The sequence below is a fragment of the Micropterus dolomieu genome, linkage group LG08, assembly GCF_021292245.1.
Source record: "Micropterus dolomieu isolate WLL.071019.BEF.003 ecotype Adirondacks linkage group LG08, ASM2129224v1, whole genome shotgun sequence".
In the NCBI taxonomy this organism is placed as follows: domain Eukaryota; kingdom Metazoa; phylum Chordata; class Actinopteri; order Centrarchiformes; family Centrarchidae; genus Micropterus; species Micropterus dolomieu.
The window spans coordinates 12,375,778-12,399,113 of NC_060157.1; the positions used below are offsets into that span (position 1 = coordinate 12,375,778).

The 23,336-nt window shown below is 42.8% G+C and overlaps 1 protein-coding gene across 6 annotated transcripts in view; it reads right to left on the minus strand.

Annotated features, from left to right (window-relative positions):
• Nucleotides 1-23,336, minus strand: part of LOC123974749 (IQ motif and SEC7 domain-containing protein 1-like) — a 96,734-nt gene that overhangs the window by 33,645 nt on the left and 39,753 nt on the right. Inside the window, exon 1 of one of the 6 annotated variants that reach the window (XM_046055631.1) lies at nucleotides 8,978-9,345. The exons of 4 other annotated variants lie outside the window; for them this stretch is intronic. In XM_046055631.1, the coding sequence (XP_045911587.1) occupies nucleotides 8,978-9,054 (77 nt within the window). In that variant the 5' untranslated portion in view covers nucleotides 9,055-9,345. Of the gene's footprint in view, nucleotides 1-6,288; nucleotides 6,697-8,977; nucleotides 9,346-23,336 lie in introns of those variants that run through there. One more of the 6 variants, XM_046055630.1, reaches the window with a different exon arrangement.

A 23,336-nucleotide genomic window follows, 5' to 3' on the forward strand; every position in this document is an offset into this window, starting at 1 on the left:
TGTCTGAGGTTTAGTGGGGACACGTACGGAGCCTGCGTGTTGCAGCTCTGCAAGGTCACCGATTGTTGTTTTTTTTTCATCCCTCGCTCTTCAGGACACATGGTGTTGCCGAAGGGGAAATCTGAGCTCTCAACCAGAAGACATCCTCAGACTGCACGAGCACAATCCAAAACATAGTTAGATAACAGGTCATCTAACAATCTCTTTATAAATCTCTTTAAAAATCTGATTAAACATAAAAGGTTTGAGTTTGTCAGAGGACAGCTGAAAAATCATCTCAAATGACCATATATCCTACTTATTCAGGAATGAATGATACTGTACTGACACTGTATCTGCAAGTAACACTGTCTAAGACTGCCGTGCTGCAAACATACTTTCCTCCGTGCTTCCTCTGCTTTTGTGTCCTGCTTGGGCCAGTTCTGTCCAGTTGGTCATAGCTGATAGAAATGTGTCAATACTCAGAAAAAAAAAGAGCACTGTCTAAGACTGCCGTGCTGCAAACATACTTTCCTCCTATGATTCACATGAAACTAAAACTGTTCTCTTTCTCCCTCTCTAAGAAATATGAGTCATTCAACTAAGAAATAATATTTTTTCTTGTGGGGAAAATCCTTATTATATCAGACCTGTTAAGTAAACCTTGGCAGTAAATCTCTATAACATCTATCTGGGAGAGAAGCCAGAGAAACAGGCTACAAGGCTGCAGCAGCCTCTGTGGGACTCCAGACAAGGCAAGAGCCCCCATCTGCCTTAATTTGTCTTCACTCCACTCACCAATGGCTCACAGTTGAATTGAGGACTGCTCATTTATCTGACTTAAAATATCTCCCATTCCTTAATTACTTAGCTCTCTGCCCTTGACTTACTCACAGCAGAATGCACGAATCAATTGAATAAGTGGCCATTAAAAGGCAGACAACTTTGACGAGTAACTTTGTCTGTTTCTTTATAAAAAAAACGTGCAGTCAAAGCTGTGGACTATCCACACAGTAGGAGGGAGATCAACATAAAACCAATATCAAGCAGTCACAGGAGATTTTCTCAGACCTTGAGGCTGTTCTCTGTCTTGAAGTCTCTCTACCAACAGATGGTGCTAGTGTACAGTCCACGCTGCACCGGGAGTGATGTCGAGTTTAGGATCCCACTCGTCTTTATAAAGAGGGGGCAAGGAAAGAAGTTGATGTAAAGTACAGTGGGAGGGTTATTGTTTCAAAAAGGGGTAAAATGTACAGGGACAAAGGAGTTAGAGCTACAGATTGTGAGGGAGAAGAACTTTATTCTTTGGTTCCCCGAGGGAACTCATTTAATCTGCAGGCGGACATGTTTATGTCCACATGAGGAGGCAGGTTTATCTTTTCGTCTCATTTGTCAGAAATTAGATTTCAATTACAGCCTTAAGTGGCCCTTATTTGCAAAGGAAATGTCTCAAGGTTGGGGTAAAAAGCCCTGACACCTACAGTAAGTTGACACATAAGTTCCCACTGTAATTCTGCTAGTGGTAATAATAACGAAGCTGATGATTATCAATAATTCAACTCTTGTGCACCACTGATTCATTTATGTGGTCAGAATAATTCCAGTCTAAAGAGAAAGAAAAACAAGGTAGACTGACAATATCTGTATGGAATGAGTGAACCCTGGTGAATGATGTCACTAAGAAGCATGGGGGAAAGTCATGTGACTATGAGAACCTGAGTGATACACGCATTAGATGTCTCTGTGGATGGAGCCTCATAGATTGAAAGCAGGATTTATCAGAATTGCGTTCACGTGCACAGATCTCTGAGGCCAGTTGTCAAGGCAACAGCTAAGGCTGACAAAAAGAAAAAAAGACAGCCTGTATCGTTATAAGATATACATGTCTGTGTACGTGCCTGCTTTTACAGACAGCTCAAAGCAATTAGTCCAATCAGGATGAACATTTAACTTTAATGACTGTTTACCAGCACCAGTCGCAGCCTCCCTGACAGCACGGTTATTTCACTCTCATGCAGGAACATGCGCTATTTTCACACTATGCATGCAAAAAAAACATGTTCATCATCAAATATGAACTGATGAAAACATTTTAAATTTGGCTCTTAATTAGCCTTATATAATAGAGCCACAGAGTATACAGATGATGTATGTCCTTTCTCCTAGCTGTGCTACATATAATTAATGTGCTTATCATATCAGCATTGAGAATCTTGGACAATGATGTTCTGATGCTTAGTGTTCTGCCAAGAGCTGTAGTTTATCAATTTATCCACATATTTATTGCAGGCTCAGACAGAGCTGAAAGACCCCAAAGGGACCATTCTGTTTTACAGAGTAAATGCACTGTTGTGCCATTATCAACTGCTCATTTCTGACATAAATCAAAACACTCTCTCTATAATGAGGGTCTGCTTTGTCACAGAAAAGAGCTGGGGGATTATCAGCAATTACAAACCTGAGCTCTGCAGGCTCAGCTTGTTCACAGCTGAGCATCAGTTCCCAGTACCTACAGTGGTGCAGGTAAAGACAATGTACGCACACTAATTCCTAGAGAGATTAGCGATAAAGAACTGAAGACGATGCATGCCAGTCTTGGGATTCTGCAGCAGAAGACTAGATTGGGTTCTAATTACACAATTATGAACTGTTCTTTTTTAGCATGTGCTTACATATTTGTATGTGAATCAACCAATAACTGACTACTGTTCACAAACTGAGACTGCATAATATATGCATCTGTGCATGTGCAAGAGTGTGCACATAGTATAAAGACCACAAAGTGCAGAGTGTGTATAGAAGAGCTGCAGTGCAGCAGCATGAGCTCATCACCCCCCCCCCCCCCCCCCACCACCACCCCAACCACCACCCGCAACCCCCATTACATAAGTTAATGCAGCACACACCCTCATTATTCTCCAGGCAAGCGCTGTGAAGAGATGTTAAGGAATATGTCATCAAAAGTAGAATAACAGGAAAAAAAAGACACAGAAAGAGACAGTGCCTGTGTTTCCTTCTGAGCTTTTACAGTCCCCCCGCTGATCACAAAGAGCAGGGCAGAGCAGAAACAACACATGTTTTGGCCCAACTTACATCATACATAGCGTGTACAAAAAGGAAGACTGGGAGACATTACAAAAATATTAAAATTGTTCCTTACGTATGAATCTTTATTTGTACTCTATGCATTTTCCTCATCAGACACCTCAGCAAACACCCCGAACATGTAAAGTGTTCTCTCCAGAGGGTGGCATTCTTGAGCATTAGAGTAAACAAACTAGCCTCCTCAGATGATTAGCATTTCAAAAGCTGTACAGCTTAACATGAGCAGCGTAGATACTGCAGCAGAGGCAGTGTTCACAAATATATTCTCCCATATTGTTGTAACCCTGCAGCAAGGGAGAGACAGTGAAACTGTAGTTTATTCTCAATCCTTTCCCTTATGGTCACACAACACTAGCAAATGCATTACTGTCACAATCAAATGTCCTTTCAGCAAAACAAGGTAGCCAAGCTACATAAAACTATTATTCTTAGGAAGTAATATAAAAGTAATCTAAAGAAGAGAAAAAATGTTCCACAATGCTGACGTCCCTCTGAGAGAGACATGAGTGTAAATTATTGAGAGTGTGGACACTGACTACAACTTAAGCATAGATTAGAAAAGGCCTGTGCATATATGCTTTAGATACCCGTAAACTGGATCAAAAACATGCATCAAGCTCTTGTTCTGGTCAAGGGCACTGATAAAAAAATACATGAAGATTCACCCCAAATGGAAGCCAGCCCATGGCAATAGCCTGAGGATACAAAGTGTTGCAGTGTAAACCTATTTTCCACTGGATGAGCATTTGGACAAGTGAGCAGCAGGTGAGTGGAAATATGCTGCATCAACTACATTTGGGTTTGGCACCAGTTTGTGTGACTGTGGTCCACTTCTGGAAATAAATCCTATAATTACAAAAGGAATATCACCATGAATTTAATCTATTCAATACCAAATCTGCAAGGCAGGAAAACTAGTTGACTTTTCTTTTATGGATAAGTGCAACTTGAAACCACCATTAACAGCCTCTTCACATCTCCATCATCCTGACATTTCTGACCAGAATACGACTTCCATCCTAGACACATCTAAGCTTTTCCAACCCTGAGTGTATTTTTTCACTCACCACAGTGGAACTGCAAGCTTGCTTTGGCAGGTTGCTGATTTTCCATTACAAGCAGTTCCTCTCAATCCGCCACCCCCGCCAAAAAAAAAAAAAAAAAAGAGACCTCGTTTGTCATAAAGCCAGCCTACCAAAGCAGGAGACCAACAAAGGGGTCAGCGCCAGCTCTCATTTGATCTACAAGCATGATGTTGAATCACCTACTCTCCAGCACTTGGTCCAGCTCAGGCCAACACCGATTTGTGCTAATGTCCCCCGAGTTAAGTCCCGTTGGAGCTATTTACTTATTATGAAGCAGTCCAGTTCTGTCAGGAAGTGTTTAACACCCCAGTTCATTCAGATGAAACACTGTAGAGCCTCCTCCTGTACTCTGTCCCATGGATACCCACTATGGGATGAGGAGGCACTAGTGATAAGCTCCAGATCCACATGCATTAAATAAGTAATGCGGTCGTCGCCTGACTGGAGTCAGATCAGATGTACCCTGCCCTAGTGACTAAGGTGTCACTGTTACTGGATTCCCGTCTCAGTCATGGATCTCCACATTACTTTAATCTCTCAGATATAGCATTAACCTATTCAGGATGTTTAGCTCCATTGGCTCACAAATATTGTTCTTTATGTTTGTTTTCTTTCCCAATGTACCATCCAGAAAAGTGGGAGAGGACGGGGATATAAAAGGATAGACAGCACTGGACTGGACTAGTAATAAGGAGCTCATTTGGGGCAGCTACTGTCAGCCCTCCCAAAAAGTAGCCCAATCAGAGCCTAGAACCCACCCAGTTATTATAAAAGTAGCCCAATTAAAAATTTTCATTTAAGAAAAGGTGTTTTCGGTCCTATTGTCTGTGTTCTTCTGTTTTATCAGTCTATTTAGGCAAACTCAAAACCATGCTTACAATACAGAAAACATATCAACATAAACGTCATAAACTCTAATAAAATCAGTCAGTTAGATAATGTTTGCATTAAAAGGTTTTCACTCTTATGAACAGATGTACACCTTTACAAGTATTTTATCACAGAGCTATGACAGAAAAAATTGGAATAAAGTTTTAACTTAGTTGTAATCAACTGAAATGACATCTGTGATTTATTGGGTTACAGCCTAACTTTTCATCCACGGAAAACTGTCTAAAACAATTTTATCCACCCAGATTACAGCTCAATCTGGCAACACTGATTGCATCAATGTTCTGGACTGGCAGATAACCTGAGTTGAGGTATTGGAATGTGAATCGAGAGAGAAATAGTCAGATTGGTGATACTGTTATTTGTTTTTGTTAAAAAAAAAGTGTTATCAGATATTCAGACTCTTAAATGTATACATTTGCACTGACCTCAAAATCTTAATATAATGACTAAAAACATCCCTGTATATTTGCTTTGCCCGCCAGTAAGGATAAACAAAAATCTGATCTAAGAAAGACAAACCAAAGAAAAAAAAAAAAAACAACAAAAACATCAACAATAAGTTCAGAGAAAAAAATAGGAGAGATATTATATGAAAGTCAACATTGTGCGAGGTACAGAAGTGTTAAAATACTTTTGACTTTCCCTGCAGGCTACATGATTATCACAGGTCGAGTGTAACAGAAAGGCACAATGGAAGATACAAAATTGGTCAATTAATCACATAATCCTATCGCTATGGAGTCTGAATAATAAAAAGAAGAAGGAAAATCTTTTCTATATAATACAGAATAATGATAATCTTTGTGCTGGGTTCATTCAGAGAGATTTGAATCCTGTATGTCAGAGGACATTCCTGCTGTACACTTCTATGGTAAGCCTAAATTAAGCGATAATAAGGCTTAAAAGAGATGATGAATGGAAGAATAGCCAGATTAATCTTAAGTCATATTACCAAAGACATGTCCTTGATAAAGTAGACTGCCTTGAAAGACCTTGAAAATGTCTTTACTGTTCACTGTCCACCTTTTTCAGCTGTAGGCCAGTGAAAATTTATTTCCATGGTTCTGGAAAGGAAACCACTAAGCTCGAGCATATAGACAGGGATGTTATTTGATCAGACGTCAGAAATATCTGCACAGACTTCTGCGGTTAGTCGGAAAGACAACCCTCACTTATACTGGAGGCCACTGCCATCCACACTGGTCCGTGCCAGATGGTCTCCTACCTTATAGTTCGGCTGGAGATGCAGTACTTCCACATCGCATTCCATATGGCAGTGACATCACCGGAGGCATCAGACATGCCGGAAAAAAATGCGCATGGCACCGAAAGGAAGTTTCAGCAAAGTTTGAAAAACACAAAACTGCAGCAACTCCCCCTAAAAGAGCCACAAAAAGTACAGTCTGTGCTCACTCCCTTCCTGACCACAAATTACACACCACATCCTTCACTTTCCATAGAAAAACCACAGAGAAATTCATTCTTTTGCTGCTAAAGTTACTTCGTCTATGCCTTTTCGAAGTTCTCCCTGCCCTGGTTTATGTTGGGCTCAGAGTTGCTGCTCTAGCAAGCTGCGTGATGACCAAGTAAGGTAAAGGCCCGGTGCATATAGCAGAAGAAAATCATCCCTCTTCTTAACAAAAGCTCTCCACCCACATTGAACCACACCAGTCCTCTTTGCAGACACCCCTTCCTTTTTGTTCCTTTTTGCACCGTCCAATGCAATCTTCCACTCATCTGGTGCTCCCCAATGGTGATGGGCAGGGCCTATGTTATGTGTGTGCTTGTGTTTATGTGGAAGTGACTGCAAGAGGGAGAGAGAAAGAGTAATAAAGATAGATGGAGGGACAGAAAGAGCATGAGAGCTTTAAGTCCCTGTGTGTATTGTAATACTTGGGCCCGTGTCCAACAATCACACTGCTCTCAATGGGAAGGCCACGCAGGAGGGAGGGTGAACCCCAGTTCAGCAGCTGGGAGAGGCTGTTTTGAGTTACTACACTGACCTCGCTTTAACAACACAGTCTCAGTCCTGGGATACAATCTGACTATGTTACTCTGAAGCCCGAGCAATGTAATGAGTTACGCCCAATGACCAGGATATTCCAGTAACTCTGCGGGATTAAACACATAATGAGTTGTTCACAGTGTGTGGAAAAACAAAATCAACAATCTTCCTAAATAATTCCAAAGCCCACTGAGTCATGGACTGAGATCAGCCATTTGCAGCAGTTTGCAAAAGATATTTCTTTATTATTTAGAACTAAGTGGACCACACACCTTTTGAAGTCAGATTTGAAATTGCTGTATATAACGCTACAAAATAAAAGATCTGACATAAAAGCTGATCAGCAGCATTTGGTATTGAGGTAGCACCTACACCTGGGGGGCGGGGGTTCGGGGGTGGGGGGGGGGGGGGGGGGGGGGGGGGGGGGGGGCTGAAGCCTATGTTCAAAGAAGAGCTGCCAGCTAAATCATTGATGCATTATTAATGAATCATGGACATACTGTATCCTCACCTTCAGAATACTAACAAATTGTGTGTTTATATGTGTGCATTAGCACATTGAGATGTGACAGAAGGCAGGTAGTCCTGAATTTCACGCTGAATTTCATACTGGATCAGTGTTTTCACACCGCAGCTCACTTCTGATTCAGACATCAAACATCTGCGGGACTGGATGTGTATGAAGTAACCCTCTGCAAACATAGCTGGTCAGATATTTTGTGTCGGAGTAGCAGGAGGAGACTGAAACAAAATATTGTAGCTTGTGTCTGTAAAACTGCATAACCTGGGATCTGAATGATGTCAAATGAGGGCAAAGTATTGATTCTGAGCAACTACAGTCCTTTAAACTGCAGCTTGAAACACAAAAGTGAAATACATTTGATATTACAGATCATCAGACATATGGTGAATTAAGCTAAAAGTGAAGACCACCCATGGATAATCCATTCATGTCTGTCTTTTTGTTTACACCTTCAACATAGTTTTGTGCAAGCAAGCTCAATGTGCATCACAATTTAAGGGGCTGAAGTATATGTATGGAATGTAGAGCGTCAAATATGTGTGTCGTGATAGGCTGTAAAAGAGTCTCAAAACAGCAGCAGGGGGATGGGGTGAGTAATTTACACAGTGTGAGAGACGAGTGTGCACCTTTTTAACATACCTGGATTCTGCAGAATACATATGTCTTGGGTAAAACCTCTAATATGTTGTATTCAAGCACAGAAAAGGAAACCATGATCTTCAAGCTGTTAGATATCTTGCATTATCTTATTCACTGCAGTGATTTACACTTTGAAGTGTCACCAAAAGACATTAACTTAAATCTGATGTCATGATTGGCATGTTGTGGTGAAAGACTCATTAAAGATTCATAAAAAATTGATTTCTGTGTCAACTGTTGTTGCAAGCTCAGGCATATATGATGCAGTAGGTGAAAGGTGAATGGGGAGACATTCCCAATCGGACAGAGATGAATGAATTCAGTCAGAGCCAGCTCATCTCGTCCTTTTCAGCAGTGCCAACTAAACAGACAACCGACACAAACAAGATCATTCTAAGTGCCAAGTTACTTAACCAAGTGCTCCTACAAAATAACAGCCCTAACCTGGTTCCCTCGGAGAAATCGATGGTTCAGCCAGCTCGCATGCCCCTGAGTAATGTCTCTCTCAGTCAGTGTGCAGAGCTGAGCTCCACAACAGTTTCTCTTTCAATCAGACATGACTGATGAAGCAATGTCTGCTTTAAACACATTGATTTGCTTAATGCTGCAATTCAATACAGGCAGCAACATCAACAAGCTGATGGCGTTTTTTGATAAATATGAGCTGTCCAGAACACGTAGCGCAATAAGTTCAAGAAATGATCTAAGTCAAACATGACTGCAGAACGCAGCCATTTTTAAACATACCTCTTATAAAAGTTGTTGTGAGGGTGCAAACACAGCACATGCCAGTAATCCAGGCAAAACGCTTTGAACTTCCACATCCTCAGCTCAGACAATCAACAGGGCAGAATAGCAGCTGGATCCAACAACACTAAAAGGCACCAGGATGGCACCACAAGCACAGGACGCTACTCATTTCTTCAGCCAGTGAATCGCTAGCGTGGACGTCGGGTCTGTCCTCCTCTGAAGCGTCAGCCTCGCCACTGCCACTGGATAACAGCCTGAGTGGTTTTAACCCACCCAGAACAGCCACATCACTCCTGGACCTGTCTCAATCATCGCCAACCCAGAAAGCCAGGCCTTCTAGGAACCCTCGATAGGATTGATCTGGACCCCAGTATTTATGCTCGGTATCCACCCCCCCACCCCCCCAAAAAAAGCTCTATTTTGGCTGCTTCGGCTCTGTTTTAGCTCCTATCCAGGTCAGCCAGTCTGTCCTCTGTGCCGGTCCCTGAACACAGTGCGTCAGCCCAGGATCCTCTGAGACATCATGGCTACAGCCGAAGCACTGCAATGCTCCAGCAGGCACAGGTACTGGAATGTGTAGGAGTGCAGGTATGGGAAGGAACCCTCCAAAACTCGCTCATCCCTGTTCCACAGACTCAACAAGGATCATCAATGGCCTCCTCTGCAGTCTCCTCCTCTGCTGCCAGAACAAACTTTCCAATGAGGTGAGAGACTGGGTCCTCTCTCTCACTCTCAGCGTGGCTCTTTCTTCAGCCTAACGCCATCCCTTCTCCTCCTTTTCTCCGTCCTCCAGCAAAATCCCTCTCTCTCTCTCCTCCTACCTATGTCCCCTTCTCCCGATCCTCTCCCTCTTTCTGTCTGTCTCTCTCTCTCTCTCTCCCCTTCTTACAGCTTCTGCCATCCACACAGGACCTCCCAGAAATGTGCCGATTCTGGTTGCTGGGCAACACTACCGTACTACTGAAGCTTCAAATGGAAGCCTAGCAGAGTAGCCGCGATTGGTCTGCATTTCAGCGGGGAGGGGTTGCTGCAATGTTGTATGAGCACATGAGTTTAAACACATGCTTTGTTAAAATAAATATGAGCTTCAAGTGCTTTCATGTTTTCACAGTGTCTAGTAAACGAAAGGAAATGTTGCCTTATTTGACTCATCAAGGTCGTGGAAGCATTACAGAAAACACAATTGCACCTAGATTGCCTGGGCAAAATGCTCAGTTATGGTCAATAGAGTGATTCATGAACTGAATTAAAACTGTTAGGCTGAGATAGGAATGGTGCAATGGCAGAACGAATGGGGTGAAATTGAATTTATGAGTATAAGAAGGCCAGTATGATAGACCTGGATCAAAGAAATGTGTGTCTTCATTAGAAGCATGTTTCAATGTGCTGCAGTGCTTAGGGGAGCCATACGACTTAGACACATAAAACATTGCTCTCTTTTCATGCGTAAGGGGTGGGGGGGTTGCATTTGAACACAAGCACAGAGCTGTTCTTTCTCTGCCTGAGATGCAGTGCCACGCTGCAGTGCCACCCAGTCCCAGCAGTCATGGGAAAGGGGTGTGGAGGGGCCCCTCATCAATATTCAGGCACGGTCAGAGTCCAAACACACAAAAAATTTATTTAGACAAACAAGCAGAGTACAAACACACAAATAAACACACATATTATTGTGTGTGCATATTTACACATTAACACACTAATTGGTGTAGTTAGATCTGATTCGTCTGACAAGTCATCTCCACATGACTCTTTTCACACACCTCCTGGCACAATATGGGCTTCCTCTGTTTTCCCAAGCCAAGATATAGACAGGCCAGAGCAGCGCAGAGGCTATAATGAGAGCCTGTGTGAACAGCAGGGACACTAAGGAATTAATTAATCTAAACACCATTCATCAGCCCTTTGTCACAAATCAGGAATCGCAGAAAATGACCACACACTGACTGAGTCTTTTATCTGTGCTCCTCATCTCAACTTGCCTTTCAGTGAGTTAACATTCCACGTTCTCCCTACATAACAAGGGTGCTTATCTTCCTGTTAAAATTTCAGCACTCTGAACTTCAGTGGTTTCACATCATTTGTCGGGAAGAAAAATTAGGAAGCGAATTTAGTGCAGATTATCAGATAATATTTAGAGATAGAGAGAGGCTAATGCTGGAGATAAAATCCACCAACCGCAATTAAGGCCACAGTTAAAAGGTAAGCGACTGCACTTATAAATATTTTCCTCACTATTTCCAAAAGCACATTATGGCTGTTGTTCATCATGACGACTTACTCATGTGGGTCATACCAGATGGAGAACCCTTTTAGTTCCCCGTTTCTCATTCATGTGAAGTTGCCTGCCAGTGGTGAGTGTGGGTGGAAACCCCACTGTTTATGTGAGCAGAACATACTGGAGTCTGTCAAAGGCAAAGAAGAGCAATTATTGCAGCACTGACTGGCAGAAAAACACAGATGGCTCTGATTCAAGCACACATGACAGGCTATTATTTGTTTTTGCAGGATGAAGAGCTGAGCATGTTTGTATACAACCACAACAGTATATGATTTCATAATGAGATGGAATGATCACCCAACATGGCACTGGCATGTTCATATGTCTGGTGAACTGATGTGTGTGTGCTTTAAAGAGCCTGCTAAATGAACATTCTTTCTAATCATCACGATGCATATCTCCACCTACACTTTATCAAGCTGAGAGTTATCTTGTAGGCTGTCAGTTTTTCTTCAGTGTTTGGCAAGGGTGAGATGTATCCAGTGGCAAATTACTCACTACCAATTTTTTTGAGAGATTATTCTATAAGTAAGAGTGGAAAGTGACAGGCAATATCAGACAAAGGAGGGGGGTAATATGCAACAGCAGTGCCTGACTGATTCACATCTGGGACCTTACATGGTTACACGTGTCTCAGTGCCTCAAACTGCTAGGCCACCAGGACTCAAACACTCATCATTCATTTTGATGCTCTTTTCCGCATTTGTGATGGAGGTCTAAACCCTGAAAATCAATGTCAGTGCCTTTCAGCAGAGGTCATGGTCAATGTCAATTATGTAAAGCAACCAAAAGCATGTGTTTGTATGTCATTATGAGTGCAAAAAAGCATGGTGAGGACATAAAAATATGATAGGTACTTCTTTCCTGCCTGACTAAAATCCCCATCGCACCGCAGGTAGATCAATATGTAGCTACACTGTTTCAGAGATCAAAAGGCTATACAAGACAGACAATTATATCTGTTCAGCCATCAATCTGAATAAATGACCTCATGTGAAACGCCTATAAAAGCCTTTTGACAAGCACTCATTGTCTCCAGGTTTCTACGAGTGCATTATACTGTAGTACACTGATGCGGGCTGATGTTGTGCTTTACAATGCAGGGAACTCACAGTCCCTGCGACTGAGCCAGTAAATCGCTGATAAGCCGCCCTAAGGATTTCACGATGACCTGCTCTGTGTGGGTCATGTGCAGTCAATAAGCACAGTAGAAAATAACCTGCTGCAGAAAATCCTCTGGTCAATGGTACCTGAGAATGGGTGAAACGGGGAGCTGAAGTAGTGGACAAGCGGCTGTGCTCAGCTTGTGCAATACACTGGAGAAACAAACCATGGATAAGAACCTGGAGCACGGCTATAAAAGATAAGACAGACAAGCAAGAAAATGACAATTATGGGTGGACCTTAAAATCGACCCGTTTGTAGGGTGGCTGTCCTGCCCACAAAGAATCTGATTGGACAATAGCCTTAATGCTAACCCTTTGTCTGTCTTGTTAGGCCTTCCTGCCAAACTGATCCATTCAAAAGGGGACAAAAGAAGATAAACAGATTCCATAAGCTATAATAACCATCATACATCATAGAGTAAAAGCCACTAAAACTTCATGATAAAGATATCATGATAACTAGTATTTAAAGTATACAGAAGAACCTGGGCGCATATTAATGTCTGTGTGAGGGTCTGTCTGAAAGGATGTATGTTAGAAAAGTTCACCCCCTGGTGGCATATTGGCGCAACGTCTATGCTAACTAATGTGATTGGGGGAATGAGGAGTCTGACAGGCATGCTGATTCACTCAGAGCACATAAACCCAATACATCATGGAAATTAATTTATTTCTTATTTATACCGCATCAGAGAAGCTTGCAATAAATGGCAGACTTTAGATCTCAAGTCTACCTCTCTAACTTCTACACAAAAACAGCGTTTATTTTTAGATCAAGAAACACAGTTTATGGGAGCTGCATGGACAATGCAGTTTACAACTAAGATTCAGGGGGATTTATAATGGTGCCTCACTGATGTGTCACACAGTTAGGCTTCCTCTTCTATTTGGGTTAAAAAACACAATTCCTGCAGTGAGCAGGGAGATAAAATTACTGGCAAAGAGAGAGGCACAGAAGCTCAAGAGTATCTGACTAGTATGTCAGCTTATACTATAGGGCAGCTACTATTATTTCAGATTATTTTGTAGAAGTGCTCTGGGGAGACTATCTTACATGAAAGTTGCAGCACAGTTTGCACAAGTGCAAGCTCTTGTATCGCACAGATTGTACATTACAGCTGTTTAACCCCCAGCCTGGAAGCAGCCAGGCAGAAGATAGGTGGAGGGGGGAAAGGGGCAGAACAGAAGGGAAGGAGAAGGAAGGTTTGGAGACAATCCAGAAAGAGAGAGACGCATGCAGGATCAGTAGGGGATAATAACAGCAGACACACTCCTCGCGCTTTGGCTTTGCAATAAAGCAGAAAGCACTGGACAGACAGCAAGGTGAAGAAAAAGAGAACAAAAAATGGGGGGTGAAATCCTCTGTGGCTGCTTGGAGGCGGATCCTATTGTCTTCAGTCTCTGCCAGCTATCTTGAAGGCCTTTCATAACCTGAGGCTGGGCAACAGAACTGATGAAGAGAGCCGTCTTCCCTGTCAGAGAGGGTACACTTAGATGCAGGACCACCAGACAAGCGCACGTGTTCAACACACCAGGCTGTATTTGACACAACACTCAAGTCCACTCTGAAAGAGAAGAGATGTTTGTATCTTCTTTAATAATCATAAAAATGATATAGTCTGTGGAATGATGTGTACAGGCTTATAACAGAGCCAGTTTTTGCACATCGCTATGATTCACCGTTTGAATCCCTGACAGGATTATCACGTCTTGCTATAAAGTAAGCACGCACAGCACAGACAGAAATTCCAGTCATGAAAAACGAAAAACATGCATAGAATAAATATACTGTAAAAGCATGAGTCAGTTGGTATGCACGCTGTAGAAATGGCTTAAAGCGTGAAAGCGGCACCCTTTTTCAATTCTGACACAGTGAACAGAAAACCATAGAATAGGAATCAATATGCGAGATAACATGCTCAGTGACATCTTGTTATGGTGGTTATTATATAACTTTGTTGATGATAAACATATCCTCATGCCGGTTTTCATTTTTCCCAGAGGAACATAATGTTCTAGAGATGCATCCTTTTCTGATGCACCCAACTCTCCTCTGTGCTGTCGCTTCTGACGTGGCTATTGGCAAAGGCAGGGGCTTATTTTGGGTGGTTTCAAACCACAGATGCACCAAGACTAGCTACTCCCCTGAGGAAACTTTAACTCACAGAGATGTGCCCATAAGAGCCCAGCAGCTCCCATTGGTTTGATAATCCTTACAGATGGCTGACACAGCTCCAGCTGCAAACTCAGCCACTGAAAAGTCAGTGCCAACCTACAGATGTCCAGCTGCTGACATTTGAGTGTGCAAATGACAGCCTTTGAGCTGACTGAGCTCAGCCAGAGCCAAGAGCCAAATGGTTACTGTAGCATTGGGTACAGTAGGGTACAGTATGGTACAGCAGGCTGCTTGACTTGACAGACTGATCTAGTGTTGGAGCTCTCTTTCCATCTGCGCTGGCAAAACACCTCAGTGAGGTGATTCATGACCACTCTATGATCAATTCTAATATATTCATGATCTATTATGTTCTACTGTGCTCTGTTCTAGTCTGTTCTCTCAGAATTATTGATGGAGCAGGAGAGGAAAACTTAAAGTGTTAATGTCTATCTGTCAAAACCATTAAGAAGAGATCAAAAGTTGATAAGCTATATATAAGCTATACAGCCCTTGGTATAATGACTAAAGTAGTAATGACGGTGCTTTAATAGCTATAATCATGTCCACCTTATAGAATGACTGTAGTCATTTATGGCAGCAGACAGTCACTCTATCAGAGAAGACAAAAATCATATTATGATTATAATGAAAAACTATTAAAAAGGACAGGCCTGTATATACATACAGCATGTTTTCCTGCTTTAACTAGTGACTCACGTCTAGCTCTGGAACATCATGCCCCCATCCACTGATGCCACATGAACTGACAGCATGCTCTGTGCCAGGTCATGTGCTGGCAATGCGGTGCATTGTGTACAGTTGCTGTCTCATGCAATAGCGGCATGCATCCTAAAGATTCTGTCTCCGGCTGAGGCATATTCTGAGCTATGCTGGCAGCTAGTCTTTGTGCACTCTATTGGTCTCGCAGGCCTAGCACACTCTGCTGTCAAAGGCACAGGCTCAAAGTGGAGGAATGCGCTGTCAGTGCCTTACAGCTCTGGTGACGCACTCTATTTTTCATCAGCGCTATCGTCACTTGAACAGGGGCATAGCATTAAAAATCTCTCAGCCAATAATGGGAAATGGGAATTCCTGCTGTAATGGCTTCATGGCATGAATGCCCTCTGAGAATGTATGACATTATCTGTATGAAGCCCACTGATGTTTATTAGTCACCTTATCGGTGCAATTCAGTGTGCTGAGCACAGGAAGGGATTTAGAACCACGCACAAAGATCAAACCTCCTGGACGTTAATGTCACAGACAATAGGATTACCAGGCATTTGGTTTTGAAAAAAAGACATGCACATCCCAACTCTGATACAAATCTTTCATGATCAGAATTACAAAAATCTGCATATTATTAGATAGCGATAATTTTTTTACCATGCATAAGCCAGGTAACAACAACTACTGAACAAAGAAGCCGGGCAGCATTACTGGTGCAAAGAATCTACAGATCCCTTCTGACAAAACCAATGCAGGAGCTTAGCAATACCATTACAGTTTCAATATTTGTACTATTATACAAAATGCAACACGTGCAGTGCAAACATTCAGTGTCTCTCCCTGCTGTGTGGTCCAGTACATTGCACCAGTAAACTGTATGACAACCAGTTACCTAAATGCTTCAGTTGTTCTTTCTTATATATGTGAGATGAATATGCATTTTCAAGGCGTACACGTTTGTGCTAAACAGAAACAAAATACACTTCCCATATCTTGTCGTTTTTTTGAGTGTTCCAACCAAGGCAACCTCTGCATGCCTTCAGGCCAGAGTAGTGAAGTGTAGTAACCTTATTTTTGGCCAAGTCCAGAATACCCTTTTCTTCGCCGTCAAGTGTTATAGGCACAGCATTACAATTCCAGAGGGACTGGAGCCAGCAATGGTGAAATTACATTTACAACAGAATAGAGTCATGCCATTCCAGCTCCTCATTAAATGAGTATTGGCCAGACACTGTGAGCCTCAGTCAAACCTACACATTAGTGTCGATCTGCAGCACATCTCCTCTGTCCTGTAACAACAACAGAGAATGTTTCACAAAGTTGTTGATTTGCACCAAACTTTGATCTTCGTGATCTTTGCCCCTCTGCCTGGTCATGTGACTTTCCATCTATAAGGATGGAAGAAGACCACAGACACAGAATGAATCATATAATCCAATTATAATTACTCATACACTAAAGGAACTGATCTGAGAAATGCATTCATGCAATAATGTGCACTGTACACATGGAAACAAGACAGAGCTTTAAGCCAGTGAATAGCAGGGGCAGATTGTATGTGAAGGACTCAGTGGAGACCTGTGAAGGTCTCATATTCATTAAAATGACTGATCACCATGTATGGAATTAGATCATGACATGACAGGGTAATTCTGCTCAACGTTACGCGCCAGCTGGTTAGTACATGTGTGAAAAATTCAAGCGTTCACATTCATAGTTATACTTACAGGGTAGAATCTAAACACACTACAACAACGAAAACACAAACTTAAATGTGCCTCTGCGGAGAAACAAGGTAGGAGAATGCTTATTCAGCTAAATACTGAAGGTGCTGAGTATTAGGCAAGGGTAGATTGTGTGCAGACAATTCTTATACAGCACCATTTCAAAAATACAAACCCTAACACACTTCAAAGAAAAAACACAATTTAATTTTGTCCACCTTTCATCCTAGCTAGATGTGACACGTGATTAACTGAAGTAGAGATGCAAGCTTTCCACACACAGACTGCAGGACTCATCACCATCCCAAAAATAACAGCTCAGACCCAGCCGCATTTTACACACACACACACACACACACACACACACTCTAGCAATACAACACGCACATACACATTGTTCAAATCACACCCGAGAACACACTCACACCCACATATACAGTATATACGGCAGACGATGTGAGGAACTCATGTGCCCAGGAAAAGCTGTCACAGCATCATCCACAAATTAGTCATTTTTCCCCAGCCACCCGATGCTCTAAAACCGTTGCTCACATGACTCTGTTGTGATTTGGGCTCACAAATACAATACAACATTCACGTTTCATCACTTTGTGTAAAGACACATGGTATGAAATCATCCTGGTGACATTTTTGCATCTCATTCACACCAACAAACATATGTTCCACCTCAGCGCCCCTCCCCAGGAGAGAGACGTTGTTTACTAAGGGCACAGGAAGGGAACATGAGAGGACAGAGCAAGGTCTGGATGCTATAGGTGACTCAGCATAGACACTAAAGAGGTAGACACCGTGTTTTCCACCACCACCCACTCGACTGCTGTCTCCATGAATGGGAGCGACACCAGTGCCGCCCGGGCAGGCGAGCACGCCTGACAGCATTCACAATGAACATGCTACTCACATGTCGTAGAGCCGGTAACCCATGGCAGAGCCCGGTCTGCTTGAGTGGGACCCGGGGTCTCGCGTTCGCCTGGGGTCCGTGCTGCTCACCACCGCGCGCCACACACTTGGTTTGTCCATCCTGTATGCTGGTCAATGGGACTCGACGATGGGATGGTGTGCGCACACTGGCTCACTCACATTCACTCTCCCTCTCCCTCCCAGTCACAAACATGGGCTGCCAGAGAGCAATGTGTGTGATGTAACAAGGAGTGTCCAAGAGGCTGGAGGCTGGTGGGGGGTGCTGCTGATGGTGATGGAGAGGAATCGTGGGGGAAGTGTCGAAGAGCCCAGAAGCTAAAGGAGCTGTCTGTCAAGCACCTACGAGAAGCCTCTATTTTAAAAGCATGGTATAATTCTTTACAGGTGCCAGTGCCTGGGGAGGCTGCTAATCCTAAAGAAAAAGGAAGAGGACGCGACCTGCAGGAGAGCTACTATTGACTGCCTCTCATAAACACAGAGAAGTATCTGCATACGCCTCTCTCCACCCTCTTATATGCTCCAAGTAGTACAGTCCTCAGCAGGGCCACACGATTGGCTCCTTGGTCTCCATAGAAACAGAAGGATGTGTCAGAGGTAGGGCTCATTATCATGCCTTCTCTCTCCTCCCTCCCATTTTGTTTTCACTCCCTCTCTCCTCTCCTTCTATCCCTATCTCCCTCTCTCTTCCCACATACACCCAACCTCCCTCCCCATCTTTCTCTCTTCTGGAATCAATGCACTTTTCTCTGTAGTGCCTTTCAAAACAGATGAGGCTTTCCAGCCTAATGAGGGATGGTACTAACAGGTAAGGATGCTGCATAGTTCTGATTAATTATGTCTGCACAGAAACAAAACACTACAGAGAAGACAGGGATGGGATCATGGAAGCAAATTAAAATTTCAGACATGATCAGAACAAAAATAAGTCATTTGGACTAGGAGCTACAAACTGTTTCTACAGTTCTGGACTTCATGTCGCCTGACACACAAAGTCACTGAAATAGAAATTGTGTTGCTTGCACACACATTGCATCACGTACAAGTGATGCCAAAATCAGAAAGGAAGTGTGAAAAATTAAGCAGAAATAAGGCAACATTACTTAAGTTTCAGTCTTAATTCAGGAGGAAAATGAATTAAGACTGAATCTTCAAAAGTTTTTGCTGCAAAATGGGTCAGAATGAACACAAGCTATAGATGGTGTAGACCTACAGCACAGTGGCTTCTTTAAGCCACAAGGTACTGTGCATCTATTGGGGAAATTATGGTACTGTTGTTGACACCTTCACCAGGTAACAGCATCCAAAGCGGGACTGCAGGCAGGCAGGAGAGTGTCTATGGAGACAAGCTCTCATCAGGACTTTTTAAAAGCCCCCCCCCCACACACACACACACGGGAGACAGAAACCCTGCGCTGATGGTGCACAGTCTCCAAGGGAGGTTACATTTCTTCCCAGGCAGACTCAATGGCACACAGCACTGTCCATATATCGAGTGTTAACGCCAAGGTGACTGTCATACCTTTATGTTTTTGTTAATAAACTTGTGTAGTGGCTAATTGTATATGTGCGTCATCGCGGTGCAATTAAACTGGCTATGTGATTTCTAATTATCAAGCACAAGTACTGATCCCTCCAGCTCTGACATGCGCCTGTCTTCACTAAACCATAAGCGCATGCGTGACTGTGCCTGTGTGTGCACACCTGTTTGTGTGTTTGTGCACACCCGTGAGAGTGCAGAGTGGAAACCCTGTATCATTTTTGACTCCAACATTATCACATTACCACATTAAAACTTCACATCCACATTTCCAGAGCAAGACCAACTGCTGTCCAGATTGCCATGGAATTTGTGCTCACATTCCCCAGATGAAGACTAACGTGTTTGGTAAGCTATGTCCATTTTGGGCACTCCATGAGCTTTCCTTTTGAGCCAACCTCAAGCCATGATATCCACTTTACATACAATTTATCACATAATACGGAGATTGCCATTGAATCTACTGAGCCTGTTCATGTTCGTAGGCAGATACAACTAAATTATAATATTATATATATATATATATATATATATATAAAAAACAATTGACAAACTACAGGTTTTTTGCCCCGTTTGGACAAGGCTCTGAGGTTAATACAACTGACATTTCTATTCAATTGCTGGACGTACTTCAGATTGCAGACTTAAAGACCTGTCTTGTAATGTCATAGAGCACAGAGATTAATTAGTTAATTAGTGAGGTGTTCCAGTAAAACTCAAGCACAATTCTACCAAATTTTGCCATTCAATGTAATGTTAACCTCCGGGTTGACTAGTGACCAATCTGTGTGCTCTGTTCACTGTGTGTGTACATACTGTATGTGTGTGCATGCATGGTGAAATGTTCTGGGGGAAGGGGTTTGCACAGGGGCAATGGCGAGCTCTGTTCAGTTCAACACAGAGTGTGTTTCTGCAAACCCCGGGCAGAGTGTTAGCAGTCAGGGCACACACACCAACAGAGGAGCAGAGCGGTGAGCAAGATGCTCTTTCAAATTGACAAATTACCTTAAATTCATGGTTTCAGCAATACACCTTTTAACACAAAAGGGCAGACTTTAATGCCTCCACAAGCACATACACAATTATAAGGGCTGAATTTAATTTTAGTTTCTGGCCTAGCACGGCCCTGCATGCATCAGGACATGTTGCTATGTGGCCTTGTAGATGTACAAATAATGCATACGTTGGCCTTCCTTTGCCAACCTCTTGACTCTCCTCTGTCACCATATGGCCCCTTTTAATCTGGCTGGCTCTGGTGTACGGTGTGGGCTGCTGGACTATAGCAGCAGGATTGTGTGCAGGACTGTGTGCAGAAGCCTTTCCAGCCTATCACACAAAACACAGATACACAAACATTATATACACACATACAAAAGAACACACATTGATGAGTTCCAACCTATTTAGCCCATGACTGTCCTCTTGAAGAAGGAGCCAAGTGGAGAGCTTGCATAGTGAACGCACACTTATTCACCTCTAAAGGCTTGGAATTCCTGTTTCTGACGGAAACTTGGCAGAGAAGCATGGAATGCTGCCCCTCTAATCGAACTGTGCACCCCGGATTGAACTTTTATCAGCACCCCCAGGACCTTGCGTGAGGGTGGAGGACTCGCTGTGGCTTTCAGGAACTGCTTTTCAAGTTGAGCACTTCAAACAAGGCTTTCTCCTCGTTTGAACTATAGATCACTAAAGTTGCGTTTTATTGGATTTTAATTTACTGGCCTATTCTAACAAATTTGTGTCTGAATTCAGTGATTTTGTTATCTTCTATCATAGGGTTGGACAGAGTTATTATGGTTGGTGATTTTAATATTTACGTCAATGATGCTTCTTTTAGCTGATTTTCTAAGTATCACAGAGTCTATTAATTTTATTTAGCATGTGTCTGGTCCCACACACATTAGGGTCATACATACCTTGGACCTTGTTTTTACATGTGGTTTAAATACTGAATCTAATTATTTGGGGGAGCTGTATGTTACGGACCTTAAATGTGTTTTGTCAAACCTGTCTTTTATTTTAGACTCTCTGCCCAGTAAATGTGTAAGTTGCTCTTGGATCTTAAATCGCCACTCAGCTGAGCAGCTGAGAATTTTTCTGCAGCTTCTGACCCAAGTGCAGCGCTGTCTTCCTACACTGGCATTAATAATCTGGTCCACTCCTTTAACACACATTGCTCTGCTGTTTTGGCGCTCCTAATAAAATGAGACTTGCTCCCTCTGCAAATTGATCCCCTTGGTTCAATGACACCACAATGAGTCCTTTAGGTTGCCAGTGCAGTCTGGTTCTAAAATGATAGAAGAGTAATGGCTTCTCCTTGTTGGCACATTTGTGTGCATGCATACTGCTGTTTATCATGGATTCTAAGGAGAAGGAAATTAAACACATAAAAACAGACTAATGAGTATGTTCCAACACCTGGACTTTCCAAACGCATCGGAGCACAAACTCAGAGCTCAAACTGTGACTGACTGCTGGTTTAAACTGAAAAAAAATAAATAAATCAGGGTGGTGGGTCAATTTCTGTTTCTCCTTTCCCATTAAACTGAATATTTAACAAGAACTGAATAAACTCCAACAAGGGGAAAAGACCATTTAAGTCATTGTTTCTGGCATAAATGTTGGAGGGTAGAGCGTCTGGGGAAATCAATCAAGCTCCACGTTCATCTGTTTTATTAAAAATACCTTTTCACCGGAGTTTAACTGCATGGTTAAGGATGCGAGGGCTTCTTACTTTGCCAACTTAATTTCTTCCAATAAACGCACCCCTAAAGTCCTGTTTGACACAAACAACAACATTGTCAGTCCTGTACCTCCTGATGTGCCTGTCTTCTCAAATAATTATTACAGCAACTTTCTTTATGGATAAGATTAGAGATGTCAGGGCCACCACTGTCAATGTTCCGTTTACCCAACTCGGCCATCAATTTTGAACATTTTTATTCCTATTTCCCTAACTTCCTCAAGCCCTGTGGACATTGCAACATTATACCAACTCCCATGCTCAAAAACTTGCTTGGGTTTGTAGTGTCGATTGTAAATAGCTCCCTGAAATCTGGCTTTGTCCTAGCTTATTTTAAACATACAGTTGTGCAACCTTGATCCATCCCACCCCAAATACTATAGGCCTATATCTAAGCTGCCTTAGCTGCGCCAAACAGCTCACTGAACACGCCTTGACTACACACAACATTTCAGATAAATTACAATCTGGTTTCCATCAAAAGCATTCCAATGAAACAGCTCTTCTCAGGGTGTCCAGAGACATAATGATATCTTCTGATGTGAGTGAATGCTCTGTTCTGGTGCTGCTGGATCTTAGTGCAGCTTTTGATACTGTAGATCACAGCATCCTGACTGAAAGGTGCAATTTATACTTCTGCGTCAAATCGAGGGCGTAGCCCCATACCCTACGGCGTAGCCTGATGTGCACCGTCGAGGTGACGCGGACCGTAAGCTCTGTGATTGGTCGGCTAGGTAGCCTCACACGTAGACCCTACGCATGAGTATAAATCAAGCTTTAGGCAGTGGGTGGGTGTATCTGGGAGCGACCTGGACTGGTTCTCATCCTATCCCTGTGTCGCAGGGTTATTACATGTCTGAAACTGCTGCTCTTTCCTGTGGTGTGCCTCAGGGTTCTGTCTTTGGCCCTCTAGGTTACATCATTAGCAAATTTAGAGTTACGCTGATGATATCCAGCTGTATGTCTCCTTCTTCCACTTTTGTCCCCTGATGAAGTGCTTTGTTTTGTTGGCAGTGTGCTTTGGCTCGTTGTCCTGCTGCATGATAAACTTCCTCCCAATTAGTTTCAATGCATTTCTC